The sequence below is a fragment of the Callospermophilus lateralis genome, chromosome 1 (genome assembly GCF_048772815.1).
Source record: "Callospermophilus lateralis isolate mCalLat2 chromosome 1, mCalLat2.hap1, whole genome shotgun sequence".
NCBI lineage: Eukaryota > Metazoa > Chordata > Mammalia > Rodentia > Sciuridae > Callospermophilus > Callospermophilus lateralis.
In genome coordinates, this window is record NC_135305.1 from 20,291,584 (window position 1) to 20,308,531 (window position 16,948).

The following is a 16,948-nucleotide window of genomic DNA, read 5'->3' on the forward strand; positions in this document are numbered from 1 at the left end:
CATAACATGTAGAAACCTTCACCATGTCCCTAGTGATGGCAGATTTAAGACAATCCTGCCATCTCCAGCTGTATCCATTCAACCAGCCCCTGAATGCATCACTGGGGATTCTTAACCTTTTGAAGAATAAAGACTGATGTTCCAACCTTCAAGAAATTTGTGTCTGGAATGTCTTGCACAAAGATCACTGCACTCCCTCTTCTGTTCAGAATTGACACGTTTCAATTGCATCGTCACTGTAAGTGCAGTAAGGGCCCCACTTCCTAAATGCTGCCCTGAAGCAGCCCCGTGGCCATTTCTCTGCTGGCTCTGGCTGTTTCTGGCATTCTACTCAATCCACCCAAACGCCTGTCTCTCCCCACATCCAGGGAGGCTCTCCTAGGCGCTCCCCAGCCCTACCCCAGCTCTTCTGGCAACACTCAGGTCCTCTCCCTAGAGAGGACAGGAAAGAGAAGAGAAGGCATAGAGGGAGGCCACTACAAACAAAAGTGGCCCACTCTAACCTCCGCTGGCCTCCCTCCTTCCTGGGGACACCAATGCCAATGACCTTGTGGAGGACCCTGCTTTTCCACAGCTTTCTCCTACACAGATTCAGCTTGTTTCCAGCCAGGCCTCTGAACTACAGAGCTCTGTCACATTCCTTCCCTGAGAAGCCTGTGGAAGGCCACCATGCAGTTTGCAGCTGGGTCTCTGCAGAGCTGCTGCACTGGCCAGCCTGGTTTCCGGCTTAGTCTTGAGCAGAGGCTGGTGGGATCTGAGTTGAGTGCAGCTCCTACACTCTGTCATAATAAGGATGTCCCCTTTATATATGTGCCCAGGGCCCGGTGGCTTGACACATACCTGGCCTTCAGGGAATGTTTGCTGAGTGAAGAATACAAGAAAAGCAACACACAACATTTAAGCTTCTCAAACCATCTTTTAATTTTCTGTTTATTCCATCAAGACCAAAGTTGTTACAAATAGGCATAAAGCTCCCCGCGCCAGGGCACGAGGTGAGACCCTGCACATTCAAGTCCTTCTGGCTCTTGTTCCTGTATGCATTCAATATGCACCCAGTCAGTGACTGTGGCCTCTGGTGACACACAAGGCATGGGCAGGCAGGAGATTTGGGAGCCTGGGGACAATGGTAAGGTCCAGTGGGCCAGGGACACAGGGGGTGCCCACCCACACCACAGAACAGCAATTAGAAACAGGCTCAGGTGGCTGCACAGAGGAGAAAGGTCACAGCTGTCTCATGGTCCTGGCACTCAGCTGAGCAGACCTGGGCTGCTTTCTGAGGTGAGAAAGACTGAGGTGCTGGCAGGAGGACAAGGGAGGACCTCAGGATCACTATCCCCCAAATTTTGAGTGAGATGGAACATTCTCTAACCCTTATTTTCTCTTGGAAATTAGAGGGGAAAACCAGGCAGAGGGCTGAATTGCCTTTCATTCTTCCATATTTGTCACTAATTTTATGTGGGGTTGTTTTTTTGATAAAATAAAAGAAAAAGGCCACAAACCAACCAATACCCTGTGTACAAGCTGCAGCACACAAGTTTGCTCAGTGATGTGGATAAAGGGCATTTGTTTCTAACCCTGGAGAGTTCCTGCTTTGTGAGGGAGATTTGTTGGAAGTCACAGCCAGCTGAGAAGCCACTTATTTAATTTTGGCAACAGAGTCAGAAAGCAATGAGCATACACTTATTTCATTAGGCTCTAAAGGGGATAAAAATCTTTTTGTTCATGTAGGAGAACCCCATTAAGTGGTTGTAGAAAGGGACTAAAACTTAGGTGGCAGTCTACTTCCCAAGGTGGAAGTTTACATGCTGGTAATCAAACATGACTGAATGTCAGATTCATTCATTTGTTTTTCAGCGTGTAGCAGCTTGATGTGCCCTCCCCCTGTCCCACCCCAGCCCCTGCTGAACAGACTGCCTTAAAGTCGCTGTTACCTGGCGACGTTGGTACTGCAAACTTCCTTCAGAGTTCCTGTGGAAAACCAAAACTAAAGAAAAAGCCTCACCCCGGCTTCTGCTAGCTATCAGTGAGGACAAACTAAGCTCAGAGTACAGGGAATGACCAACTGAAGGGGGCGCGGGTCTGGCGGAGGGAAGGGCCCCAGCCCGGCGCCCCTACACGGTGGTTATTTTCTTGTCCTTGGTGGCCTGCTTGATGGCCGCCTGCTCGCAGATGATCTCCTTGAGCCGCTGCAGCCGCGTGTTCTGGGTGCTCTGGTCCCCGACGCCGGTCTGACTGCGGTGCAGCAGGGTGAGGGCGTGGATGTACTCGAGCTCCGTGTACTTGACGCCCTGGTCCACCACCAGGTTCAGGAGCTCGTCGGCCGTGTTGTAGAGCATCTCGTAGTACTGCCTGCGGGACAGGACGGGTGGTGACATGAGACAGGAACGTGGCGGGTGTTAACTGCCTACTATTCCGCAGCAGTGACTCGTCCCTGGCAGGCAGGTTGGGTCCCATTCAACCTCCCATTCGTTCACTTGCTCATTCATTCATTTCTGGACGCTCTAGGAACTATTCCCCTTTTCCCTCCATACAGGGGGCTAATAGTAGTACCTACCTTTTAGGGTTATTGGAAGAATTAAATTAATGCACAGAATGGTGATACTTGATGAAGAGGAGCTCTTATTTGGAATGAAACAATGATGTGTCAATAGCTAGAAGTAATAGCGACAAGCAAGAAAAGGCCTCTTTCCTCAAGTAGCTCAGTGGAAAGGTAAAGAGAAGAAGAGAAATAATGACATTGCTATTGACGGAGTTCCTTCCTGTCCAACCCTTGATGCACCCAGGAAGCTGTAACTCCCATTTCCCAGATAAGGAAACGGAGTCCAAGAGACCTTAGCGGACTCGCCCAATATCACTAAGACAGTGAGTTCCTGCACCAGGGTAGGAACCCAGGATGCTGACTCCAAACCCATCAGCATTTCTTCACAGACACAGAAAACTCAAAAGAAGAATGTTCATGTGCCATGAGTGAGGTGGACACAGACTGAATTGACAGCAGAGGAAGGAAAAGTCACACTGTTGAGAGGAGGGTGTGGGGAACAACTCACAGGCCTAGGCTTTGGTCATATGGGGCTTCTGGGAGGAAATTCCAGGTGGAGGGGAGAGCAGGAGCGAGGAGTCATTGGCTGGGTGTTGGAGAAAAGAGCAACACTGCATTCAAGTGCCACACATCTTCTCCACCCCAGAGAGGGTGAAGGCGGGAGTCTGAGAAGGTGAAGAGAGTCGCCATTCCTAAAATGGACAGTACCACCACTATATCCCAATGCATCCGGGGGACTCTAAGTTACTGCTTGCATGGTCACTCCAAACTACCCAGGAGGAGCAATTTGGCACAGGCTCCGAGCCACCTTTGCCACCATAGCTTGTTAGCAAAGGACATGAGAGCCTTCCCAGGTCTGGATCTCCTTCTCTCTTCCTGACACAAAGGGCTGGAGCTTTGCCAGGGTCGTAGGGACAGACCAGGGAGCAGGCCCAAGGTAACTCCTGCGGGTAAAGAGGTCTCACAAATCTTATCAGGGTCACTGGCTCGGAAATCCTGTATTGTTGGAATAAGGATCTTTGATTTGTTTCTTTTTCATCAAGAACATTTTGAAAAAAAAAAAATACAGGTATATGTACATATCCTAAGGAAAGATGAGGCCATCCTGGCTAGGGAATATATTCAAGGAGCTTTATAATTTCAAAAATTACAAATTGGGATTGTATTCAAGAAGAGTTCTGGTGTCTTTTCATATGATGTTTTTTCCCTGCTTTCCTTACTCTGCTTTTCTAATTAACGTTCTATTTAAAAATGACAGCCTGTGATCCCAGAAGCTTAGGAGGCTGAGGCTGGAGGATCTTTTTTTTTTTTTTTAAATATTTATTTATTTATTTTAGTTATCAGCAGACACAACATCTTTGTTTTGTATGTGGTGTTGAAGATTGAACCCGGGCCGCACGCATGCCAGTGGAGCGCGCTACTGCTTGAGCCACATCCCCAGCCCCGAGGCTGGAGGATCTTGAGTTCAAAGCCATCCTCAGCAAAAGTGAGGGGCTATTAAGCAACTCAATGAGACCCTGTCTCTAAATAAAATACGAAATAGGGCTGGGGATGTGGCTCAATGTCGAGTGCTCCTGAGTTCAATTCTGGTTAAAAAAAAAAAAAAGAAAAGAAAAGAAAAAAAGAAAGATAGAAAAAGAAAAGAAAAATTAGGAGAAGAGAAATAACACTTTTTTTTTGAGAAAGGGTCTTGCCCAGGCTGGCCCTGAATTTGCCCCACTCCTTCCAAGTAACTGGGATTATAGTGTGCACCACTATGCCCTGCAAAATAATTCTCTTTTGTGAACATTCCTGAAATGTGGCAGGAATGAAAGTGCTCATTTTACTGAGGGTCTCCTGGGAGCAGCCGTTCAGCATTGCCTTCGTAGAGGGTCCTCTTCAGACTAATTTTCTGTAGTGGTTTCTAAAGTGTATTCATTTTAATCCCATGGAACCTGATGTGCAGGAACCCCTGGTCAAGGGTAATACTGAATATGACAAAAGCATTTCTGGTAGAAGAGCAGAATGAACTAACCTCCAGGCCCGGGGTCTGGGAGCCATATTAGCTATAGTCAGGAAAACTTTTGAAGTTACATGTTTAGTATAATCCCCATGTGAGCTTTGCACCCCACTCTTCAATACACCTCTTGTAATTTAGAAATATTTGACAAAAACATTTATAAATAATATTTTAGAGAAAATCTTATGCTATAGGAAGATGCACCATATTTGTCCTGTCTTCACAGGTTCCCTGGCACACAATGGCCTCCTCCCTGACACTGGCTTTTGTTTTAAGAAATGAGAGCCTATATCGTTTAATTTGCTTTCCCGTAGCTATACCTGTGAGGAACAGAGCTGTCTGTTTAGGAAACTTCCTAAGAATAGACATGCAAAAAATTGCCTGAGAATAACTCACGTACAAATTAAGGTTTACCAAATAGAATGAGTATTTGGGGCTTATGATGCTTTTGAAGCTTGAAGGGACTTGAAGTCTGCAGTTTCTAGACTAGTAGTTCTTGAATTTCAGAGGGCCTCACTAATAGTTACCTGGGGAGTTTCTTAAAGGTGCAGAGTGCAGAGACACTGACACAGATACTGTGACTGTCAAAGGTTCTGAGCCAGCCAGGACTCGGAGTCAGAGTCTCTTTGGTAGGGGAATAAATACAAAACCATCCCCATCTTCTCCCGCCAGGCCCTAAAAGCCTTAGGGAAGGCCACAGAAGCCTGCTGTTAAAGGGTTTGTGATGCTTTTCACTGAGACTAAACCAAAAGAATTGGAATTCTTTGCATTATAATGTTGATATTTTTCTCATTTATCTTAAGAAGTAACACTGAACCCATCAGCCTAGATGAAATTGGATTTCTTTTGAAAAGTCTGATGAATTGTTTCTAGGGATACTGGCTGGTTTTCTACAGAGACTGCTGTTTTCTGCTGGGAGCAAACAACAAGATGAAGATGCCTGGATTGCTAGTCCTGGATCTTCTGTGTGACAGTGACGAAGGGCATGCCACTTAAGTCCTTAATGTTTCAATATCCTCTGTGCAATGAAGACCTTTATAAATCCCAGATTGACACTTCGAAGTGGACTGAGAGACTGAGAGAGTTCTCAACAGCTTCAGATGAACAGTGTGCCAGAATTGCAAAGCCAAGTTATTAAACAAAATTGACAGGTAACTGATGGTGTATTTTTCTATAGTTAGGGAAAAAATTCCCCTATAACCATGATGATATATTAGATTATAAAGAAACATAAATATTTAAAGACAGAATGAAATTCATTTATCTTTCAGAAAGGTACCCAGTAGCAGAGACTTATAAATCGGCATAGCAACAGTTAGACGTGGAGGGGGGGAAAGGGTGCTGTGAGGTGCCCTAAAGAGAAAATAGGAAAGTGCCCCAAACTATGCAATTAGAGTGAGCCTCCATGATAAACACTGGCAGACTGAAATGAAATTATGTCACCCAACAGGGATAAATAATTGATCAGTACTTATTGAGGCCCCAGGAAAAGCAAAACTTGGTCTCGAACAGCAAGCAGCTGTTACAGGAGCAGCCACGGCTTGCCGGGCACCACATTTTACACTAGATGGCACTTTACTTAGCTGCCTGGGCAGGGTCAGTGACATTTTCTAGCTCATGACCTGTAGAGCAAGTCTCTTCGCAGTCCATGATATTCAGGGGTCACTTACTAGATGTGGACCCAACACCCTAATCTAAAGACCCAAGAGTTCCGCCTCAGCCTGGTGGACAGAACGGTCTGTGAAGAAGGGTGTGCCTTCCAAGGTGGCTTCTCTTATCCTTTGTTGTGCCTTTTGGCAGCAGTTCCCAACAGCGGGGGCGAACGGGGAGTGGTAGAGAAGCAGCGCGTGATGTCACACAGTCTGGCCCTCGTGGTCACAGTCTATAACACACAGCATTGACATTTTGTTCTGGGGCAAACACATCATTTTCTCTTATCTTCCTCAAGTTTGCTTTAGTGGTAGACAGTTCTGTCCCGGCTTTTTCTTTCCTTTCCATACATTTTTTTTTTTTTTTTTTTTTTTTTGGTGCTGGGGACAGAACTCAGGTTCCTCACACTCTATCACTGAGCTGCACCCCAAGCCCCTGACTTTATCTAATGGCATTGCCCAGCAATGCTTCCCCCCATAGATTCTGTCTGAAAACATTCATACCATTTATAATGATATGAAGGCCATTTGGTAGGGTGGGCATATCTTTTTAAAGTTTTGTAATGAATTTGTATCTCTCTGGAACTTAATACACATACCTTATAGAATATATGGAACATACAGAAAAAGATTACTCATATAATTTCATCATAAAGAGATACCACATTTTGGCATATTTTCTGGTATCTCCTCCACCCACTACCATGTAGTGTTCCAATCAATTTCTTTCTTATAGTTGAAATATTTAGGTTGAAGCACAATTGGACACTTTGGTTGTTTCCAATTATACAAGACTTTCTCTCCTGAGGTAGATTCTAAAAGCAGAATTAGTCCAAAGGTAAGCATATTGTTTTGAATACTAGACAGTGCTGCTGGGTTGCTTTTTGATTTTCAACGTATATAAACAAACTGTTGATATCTGTTTTACTTTTGAGTATTCTGAAATTTCTTTAAGAGCGTTTCATACATTTTCATAGCTAAGACACCAGGGTAGTTCTAGTCTCTCATCCCTCGCTCTATCTCCCACCTTGGCAAACTTGGTAAAGAAGTTACTAATGCATCTCTGGAAGTTATTGCAAATATTACAAAAAAAAAAAATCCTTTTTTGTAAATTGAGGGAACAAGGCACCACTAAAACATCTACTTCCACCCAGGGCAACTCTCCTTCTTGTACCTGTGGGCTTTGGGTGTAGGGGTGACAGGAAGGCCCTGACTACAGAACTGTCCAAAATCTCTGGATAAAGCTTTGCCATTGGGGCTGGGGATGTGGCTCAAGCGGTAGCGCGCTCGCCTGGCATGCGTGCAGCCCGGGGTCGATCCTCAGCACCACATACAAACAAAGATGTTGTGTCCGCCAAAAAAACTAAAAAATAAATATTAAAATTCTTTCTCTCTCTCTGCCTCTCTCCCTCTCTCTCTCCCTCTCTCTGCCTCTCTCCCTCTTTCTTAAAAAAAAAAAAAAAAAAAAAAAAAAAAAAAAGCTTTGCCATTTGCCTTGGTGAGATTCTGAGTCTAGATCCCTGAATGGAAACTGTGCTTTTAAATAAAAGTTGTCCTTAAGTATCTGGGAGGGGCTGATTTCAGGATCCCCAGGCTCAAGTTCCATATATAAAATGGCATATAATTTGCATATAATCTATATACACCCTCCCATATTCTAAATCATTCCTAATTATCTGTATTACCTAATATAATGTAAATGCCACACAAATAGTTGTTATACTCTATTGTTTAGGGAATAACAAAAAAAAAAATCTGTACATTTAATATTTTTTTCTTAATATTTTTGATTCTTGGGTGTTGGAATCCATGGATGGAGAGTCCATGAATAAGGCTGGCTGGCAGTGCAGCTATGTCTCATGCTGGTTTTTAGAATCTGTCTTTATTTTTATAATGTTAATAATAATGTTCAACTTTTAGATATATCAACAGAGTTAAAACTTTGAAACAGGTACAACTATCCACAATTTACAGATGAGCAAACTAAGATATAGAGTACGAATGATTTATCTAAGGCCTCAAAGTGAAGTACTTTGAGCTCTATACTCATTCCAAGGCAACATAATATACATATCTGAAACTGTAAAAAGCAAAAGTACTAATTTCAAAGAATATCTGTATAGCTAATTCAGTTTTAGCCCGGATTTTGGAAATATAAATTAAATAAAATTCCTGTACTAACTCTTTGACTTCTATCATAATGGAATGAGCCAGTAAAGTGGAAAGTCAGAATTCATTTATATAAACTTTGTAGTTAAATTTAAAAACACTGGCTTGGACCTGGGAATTAAGTGATACAAACTTAAACAGTGCATAATTAAGGAGTTACAGAGAGAGTTTTGACTATTTCATTTTATTACCTTTCTTTATTCCTTCTTTGCTACTCAAAGCTAAAAGTTTCATGGATGAGTAACTTTTCCCCCCTTTTTAAAGTTGACTGCTCTTCTGATTCATTACTTCTGAGTAATCAAAGCGTTTTCATTGTAAAGACTTTATCTGAAGGGAAACTCTTATACACTGTTGGTGGGAATATATATTAGCAGAGCCATTTGGAAAACAGCATGAAGATTTCTTAAAAACCTAAAGAGAACTACTGTATGATCCAAACTATCACTGTGTACATATTTAAAGGAAATAAAATCATTAAAAGAGAAACTTGCCTTATCATGTTTCTGGCAGTACTATTCACAAGAGCCAAGATAAGAAAACAACTGCAGTATCTACAGATGCATAAAAAAGGAAAATGTGACACACACACACACACACACACACACACACACACACACACAATGGAGTATTAATTGATCATAAAAATAGTGAAATCCTGTTATTTGCAGCCACATAGATGAAGCTGGATGAAGGGTCATAAGCCAGAGGCACAGAAAGACAAATGCACATGTTTGCACACATTTATAAAAAGCAAAATGTTGATTTAGAGAAAAATGGAGTGGAATAGTGGTTACTAGACACTGAAAGGGGCACAGGGAGGGCACAAAAGAAGTCAGATAAGGGCATCAAAACACAGTTAAATAGGAGGAATTAGTTCTGGTTTTCTAGAGCGCATTAGGGTAACAACTGTTGGTGGAAGGAGATGGAAGTGCTTATTACCCTCATTTCACCATTACACACTACATACATGTATTCAATTATCATACCATAACCCAGAAATCCATGCAAATATTATGTCTCAATAAAAAAGACGTTCTGTTTAATCCTTCCTGAGATAAAACTATATTAGTGTCAACAAGAGAATTAAGTGCTGATTTCTGAAATACAAGTTTAAGAGGGACCTATATATACTTAGTAGCTCCCCAAATTACTTTTTAGCCAATACTTGCTGAATATTCTTTATCTGAAATGCTTGGGACGAGAACTGCTTTGGATTTCAGATAGTTTTTTTTTCACCAAATTTTAGAATATTTGCATATATATGAGATATCTTGGGGATGAGATCCAAATCTAAACATGAAATTCATTTGCTTCATATATATACTGTGGTTTGAATGAGTTTTGAGCGTTCCTCCAAAGGCACATGGGTTAGGAGGCTTGGTCCCCAAGGTAGCAGTATTAGGAGGTGGAGGGGCCTTTAAAAGGGGAGTCTGGTGGTGGGTTCTTGGGTTTTGGGGGATGCTACCCCATCTTAGGAGGGAAATACTAGTTTTCTGGAGGAAGTTCTCTTGAGAACCAGTTGTTAGAAAAGCCTGGAGCTGACCCCTGAGTTGTTCTCTGGTTTCCTGAATCAAGATGTGATCTCTCACTCCTCCAACACTCCCACTATTGCCATCTGCTATCATGTGATCCAGCCGAGGGCCCCTCATCAGAGTTGAGCAGATTCAGCTACCATGCCCTTGAACTTCCATAACTGTGAGTGAAATAACCTCCTGTGTTCATAAGTAGCTTGCCTCAGGTACTTTGTGATAGTAATGAAAAGCTGATTAACAACTTCTTACATACATAACCTGAAAGTGCATTTATACAATATTTTTAGTGAGCTTGCATTTTGACTGCAACCACTCAGGTGAGGAAGTTTCCACTTGCAGTATCATGTTGGTGGTCAAAATTTTTTGGATTTTGGAGCATCAGATTTTAATTTTCAGATTAGGGATGCTCAACCTGTTACTGGAATATTTCAAGCATTTTAGTAAAACCTCAGGGGTAAAAGGGCCACTACATCAAGTGAAACATTGAAAACATTCCTGTTTTCTCTGCCTACCCAATGGTACATATGATAATAAGCAGGGAAATGGAAAGAAAGGAACTGAATAATCCATAAACTAGATAATCATCCCATAAATAATTGAGAGGTGGTTACAACAGAAAGACTTTGAGAGGTAATACTCAAGAGATCAACTAAACCCAGACTCTGGTTGTGTTGCTAATTCCCCCTGACTAGCTACATGACCTTGGGCAAACGATGTCAGCTCTTTGGACATCTGTTCTCCATGTGGAAACTGGAGAGGTTATAGGTGCAGCTTAAATACCGCCGGCCTTTTTGGATTTTACAACCTTTATGGCTTTCCCTGCTGGGTCCTGTAACATCATAGGGCTTCCACTGGAATCAGCTGATGCTGATTTTCACCAAGCAATGGTAAGCAAATGTATTAGCAATTGATTTGGAAACCCTCGGAACAAGTGTAGTCTTAGCTCTGATGTATTTTCCAGACCAATAATAAAATGTATGGTAATACTATGTGTCATAACAATAAATTAGTTTATTAAAAAATAGAATATAATTGCTCTTATTTGTTTTCCCTTTCAAAGAGCTTAGAGTTTATTACAGACATGATTGAACATTCTAATTTGAAATGAGTTGGAAGTTATTTCCATTTCAAGAATAAGAACACTAAGGTAGAGAAAAGCTGAGTAATTTTCAGGCAGTTAGTGGCAGATTTAGATGAATAAAGGGGAAGAGAACCCGAAAGTGTATGATTTTAATGTTTGCTTGGCATCTCTGGTCGTCTACCTACATTGTCTTTATATAAGGTGACACCCCATTTAAGTATGGTATTATATTTACAATGGCCATTGCCAGGCTGGGAGTATAGCTCAGTGTTTAGCATGTGGAGGTACTGGATTTGACTTCCTGCACCACCAAAAATGACAATTACCTTTTGGCCCAGTTCTGATGAATGCTATGCTCTATCAGTGCTGTGGGTGTTTCTCCTGGGGATGCTTTAAAAGTTAAAGTCAGTTGTGTCCACTCCTTTCAGGAACATAAGATCTTGTCATTTTTGACAGCAACAGCCAGAGCCTGGATTTATGTCTCTTCAGAAAATATAATTGCTCAAAACAAAGGAATCCCCCACGATGTCCCCATCACTGTTGAGATGGCACACTCCCAAGCTTGGTTAGTCACTGGAATGGGAAGAAAAATGTCTTCTTGTTCCCTTAGCTAACAACTTTGCTCTCTCTCCACCTTTGGAATACATTCTAAATTAATAAATATCTATGGTTAAATGTCCTCTTCAACACTTAAGGATTCATATGTCACTCTCCGCTACATCAGATAATTTTTTAAATTAAGTTTTCTACAGCAGGGCTGGAGGAAGATCTGCATTTTAAATTCGGTACAATTAAAACTGTGTCTCTTTGGTCTGGCGCTGCCTTTGGTCAAAGCCCATTTATATGAATAATTATTCAGTCCATTAAGAAGTCTGCTCAACTCCTTCTCCCATTTTGAAGGTTTTAATAAATATTGATCAGGCACATTTCTGTTTGCACTTGCCAAAGCAATTTTGATGGATTCATCTTCTGATGTTATCAAATAATGAAATATGAAAGAGTGAATAGAATTACCCTCTTGTTCTGTGATTTTTTATTTAGGTCCTTCATTTTACTTTCATAATTGTGTTTGTCTCATACTTCTGTAAATGCTCTTTTGATTATCAAAAGGTGAGCCCGGGTTAAGGAGAGCTATGCTGTGCTGAATATCACTTCAGAGTCTTTTCAATTAAAAAAAATTGTTTATCGAATATCACTTTGGAGAGTCTTTTCAATTTTTAAAAATTATTTGTCTAATATCACTTTGGAGAGTCTTTTCAATTTTTAAAAATTATTTATCTAATATCACATGTTGATAAAAAAGGACCCAGAATATATTATGCATTTTGGTGGCCAGAAAGTACACAGTCTCCCTCTCTCTCTCTCTCTCCACAGACACACACACACACACACACACACACGTATGTATGTATTTCTTTAAACTGATCTGCATGGGCCTCTTATACTGTGTATTATCTATATTTCCCTGCTTAGAGATCTGGAAAAACAACTGCTGAGGTATGCTGACTAAAAACAACTCAGAGGTCCTATGGCTTTTTCAGTTTTTAGTAATGAAATGGAATTATTAACTTTTCAATAAATAATGCATAGTACTTCTTCAAAGGGAAACCTAATATTATTATTATTAATGCTTAGGAAGTTCCAATAACATTTTAAATGATAACATAACATAAAAATGTATACTCCTTAACTTTAAGAGGCTTACTTAATTTACTCTTTAAAAAAAAAATCCAGTCCAGGCCCAGATCAAAGGTATTCAAGGCATAATGCAAATGTTTTAATTTAAAGTAAAACAAGGTTTTCCAGTCTGCCTGTGGTCCATTCTGCTCCGTTTCTTGTTTTGTGAGATAGAATAAAAGTGTTGGAAGACCCTAGACAAGGGAAGAAATCAAGACTTGGCTCCAAGTGATGACTGGAGTTAGTAATGGGACAGAGATGTAAAAGGTAATGGGCTTTAGGTTTCTTCACTTATTCATTCATTTATTTATTTGCTGTGCTGTTGATCAAACCTTGGGTCTCACACAAGCCAGGTATTCTACAACACTACACACCTGCCCAGTTTCTGCATTTAAAATATAAACACTTCTACCTAGAAGTGTTTGGGGAGAAGGATCAGTGGGAATAGGTGTGGATCCCATGGTTTTGATGGGAAAATACTCCCACTGGAACATCATGCCAAAGAGGCCAAGGTCATGAATTGGTTCTAATAGGTGCCGGTGGTTCTAGTCTGTGGCCACTGACTGTGCCCCTAGCCAGTTGCTTCACAACTGTGTCCAGACAGGGGCCAGTGAGGTCAAATGGATTCTTTACTGCACCCCATTGTGGCTGTTGGGCTGGAATGGAATTATAGATAATGGAAATATAGATAACACACAGTATAAGAGGCCCATGCAGATTGGTTAAAAGAAATACAATCAAACTGACATATATAGAATATATCAACCATCATCAAGTGGATATACTTTTTTCTCAGCAGCACATGGATCCTTCTCAAAAACAGACCATATATTATGCCATAGGGCAACCCTCAGTAAATATAAAGGGGTGTAGATAATACCATGCATTTTATCGGATCATAATGGAATGAAACTGGAAATCAATGATAAAAGAAGGATGGGAAAATCCTACATCACATGGAAAATGAACAATATGTTACTGAATGATCAATGGGTTACAGAAGACATAAAGGAGGAAATCAAAAAATTCTTAGAGATAAATGAAAATACAGACACAACTTATCGGAATCTCTGGGACACAATGAAAACAGTTTTAAGAGGGAAATTCATCGCCTGGAGGTCATTCCTCAAAAAAAAGGAAAAACCAACAAATAAATGAGCTCACACTTCATCTCAAAGCCCTAGAAAAGGAAAAGAAAAACAACAGCAAATGTAGCAGAAGGCAAGAAATAATTAAAATCAGAGCAGAAATCAACGAAATTGAAACAAAAGAAACTATTGAAAAAATTAACAAAACTAAAAGTTGGTTCTTCGAAAAAATAAATAAGATCAACAGACCCTTAGCCATGCTAACGAAGAGAAGAAGAGAGAGAACTCAAATTACTAACATATGGGATGAAAAAGGCAATATCACAACAGATGCTACAGAAATACAGAAGACAATTAGAAATTATTTTGAAAACCTATATTCCAATAAAATAGAAGATAGTGAAGACATCGATAAATTTCTTAAGTCATACGATTTGCCCAGACTGAGTCAGGAGGATACACACAATTTGAACAGACCAATATCAATGGATGAAATAGAAGAAGCAATCAAAGGACTACCAACCAAGAAAAGCCCAGGACCGGATGGGTATACAGCAGAGTTTTACAAAACCTTTAAAGAAGAATTAATACCAATACTTTTCAAGTTATTTCAGGAAATAGAAAAAGAGGGAGCTCTTCCAAATTCATTCTATGAGGCCAACATCACCCTGATTCCGAAACCAGACAAAGACACCTCAAAGAAAAAAAACTACAGACCAATATCTCTGATGAACCTAGATGCAAAAATCCTCAATAAAATTCTGGTGAATCGGATACAAAGGCACATCAAAAAAATTGTGCACCATGATCAAGTAGGATTCATCCCTGGGATGCAAGGATGGTTCAATATACGGAAATCAATAAATGTTATTCACCACATCAATAGACTTAAAGATAAGAACCATATGATCATCTCGATAGACGCAGAAAAAGCAGACAAAGTACAGCATCCCTTTATGTTCAAAACATTAGAAAAACTAGGGATAACAGGAACTTACCTCAACATTGTAAAAGCAATCTATGCTAAGCCTCAGGCTAGCATCATTCTGAATGGAGAAAAATTGAAGGCATTCCCTCTAAAATCTGGAACAAGACAGGGATGCCCTCTATCACCACTTCTATTCAATATAGTTCTCGAAACACTGGCCAGAGCAATTAGACAGACGAAAGAAATTAAAGGCATAAAAATAGGAAAAGAAGAACTTAAATTATCACTGTTTGCGGATGACATGATTCTATACCTAGAAGACCCAAAAGGGTCTACAAAAAAACTACTAGAACTAATAAATGAATTCAGCAAAGTGGCAGGATATAAAATCAACACGCATAAATCAAAGGCATTTCTGTATATCAGCGACAAAACTTCTGAAACGGAAATGAGGAAAAACACTCCATTCACAATATCCTCAAAAAAAATAAAATACTTGAGAATCAACCTAACAAAAGACGTGAAAGATTTATACAATGAAAACTACAGAACCCTAAAGAGAGAAGTAGAAGAAGATCTTAAAAGATGGAAAAATATACCCTGTTCATGGATAGGCAGAACTAACATCATCAAAATGGCAATATTACCAAAAGTTCTCTATAGGTTTAATGCAATGCCAATCAAAATCCCAATGGCATTTCTTGTAGAAATAGATAAAGCAATCATGAAATTCATATGGAAAAATAAAAGACCCAGAATAGCAAAAGCAATTCTAAGCAGGAAGTGTGAATCAGGCGGTATAGCGATACCAGATTTCAAACTATATTACAGAGCAATTGTAACAAAAACAGCATGGTACTGGTACCAAAACAGGTAGGTGGACCAATGGTACAGAATAGAGGACACAGAGACTAATCCACAAAGTTACAACTATATTATATTTGATAAAGGGGCTAAAAGCATGCAAAGGAGGAAGGATAGCATCTTCAACAAATGGTGTTGGGAAAACTGGAAATCCATATGCAACAAAATGAAACTGAATTCCCTCCTCCCGCCATGCACAAAAGTTAACTCAAATGGATCAAGGAGCTTGATATCAAATCAGAGACTCTGCGTCTGATAGAAGAAAAAGTTGGCTCCCATCTACATATTGTGGGGTCGGGCTCCAAATTCCTTAATAGGACACCTATAGCACAAGAGTTAATAACAAGAATCAACAAATGGGACTTACTTAAACTAAAAAGTTTTTTCTCAGCAAGAGAAACAATAAGAGAGGTAAATAGGGAGCCTACATCCTGGGAACAAATTTTTACTCCTCACACTTCAGATAGAGCCCTAATATCCAGAGTATACAAAGAACTCAAAAAATTAGACAATAATATAACAAATAACCCAGTCAACAAATGGGCCAAGGACCTGAACAGACACTTCTCAGAGGAGGACATACAATCAATCAACAAGTACATGAAAAAATGCTCACCATCTCTAGCAGTCAGAGAAATGCAAATCAAAACCACCCTAAGATACCATCTCACTCCAGTAAGATTGGCAGCCATTCTGAAGTCAAACAACAACAAGTGCTAGCGAGGATGTGGGAAAAGGGTACTCTTGTACATTGCTGGTGGGACTGCAAGTTGGTGCGGCCAATTTGGAAAGCAGTATGGAGATTACTGGGAAAGCTGGGAATGGAACCACCATTTGACCCAGCTGTTGCACTTCTCAGACTATTCCCTGAAGACCTTAAAAGAGCGTACTACAGGGATACTGCCACATCGATGTTCATAGCAGCACAATTCACAATAGCTAGACTATGGAACCAACCCAGATGCCCTACAATAGATGAATGGATAAAAAAAATGTGGCATTTATACACCATGGAGTATTACGCAGCACTAAAAAATGACAAAATCATGGAATTTGCAGGGAAATGGATGGCACTAGTGCAGATTATGCTTAGTGAAGCTAGCCAATCCCTAAAAAACAAATACCAAATGTCTTCTTTGATATAATGAGAGCAACTAAGAACAGAGCAGGGAGGAAGAGCAGGAAGAAAAGATTAACAATAAATAGAGACATGAGGTGGGAGGGAAAGGGAGAGAAAAGGGAAATTGCATGGAAATGGAGGGAGACCCTCATTGCTATACAAAATTACATATAAGAGGTTGTGAGGGAAATGGGAAAATAATCAAGGAGAGAAATGAATTACAGTAGATGGGGTAGAGAGAGAAGATGGGAGGGGAGGGGAGGGGGGATAGTAGAGGATAGGAAAGGTAGCAGAATACAACA

General features: G+C 40.5%; 1 protein-coding gene across 1 annotated transcript in view; it reads right to left on the reverse strand.

The window, feature by feature from the left end:
• Positions 1-896: 896 nt before the first annotated feature.
• Positions 897-16,948, reverse strand: part of Exoc4 (exocyst complex component 4) — a 787,478-nt gene continuing 771,426 nt past the window's right edge. The window contains exon 18 of the mRNA XM_076833103.2: positions 897-2,349. Coding sequence (XP_076689218.2) covers positions 2,112-2,349 — 238 coding nt within the window. The 3' untranslated portion in view covers positions 897-2,111. The remainder of the gene's footprint in view (positions 2,350-16,948) is intronic.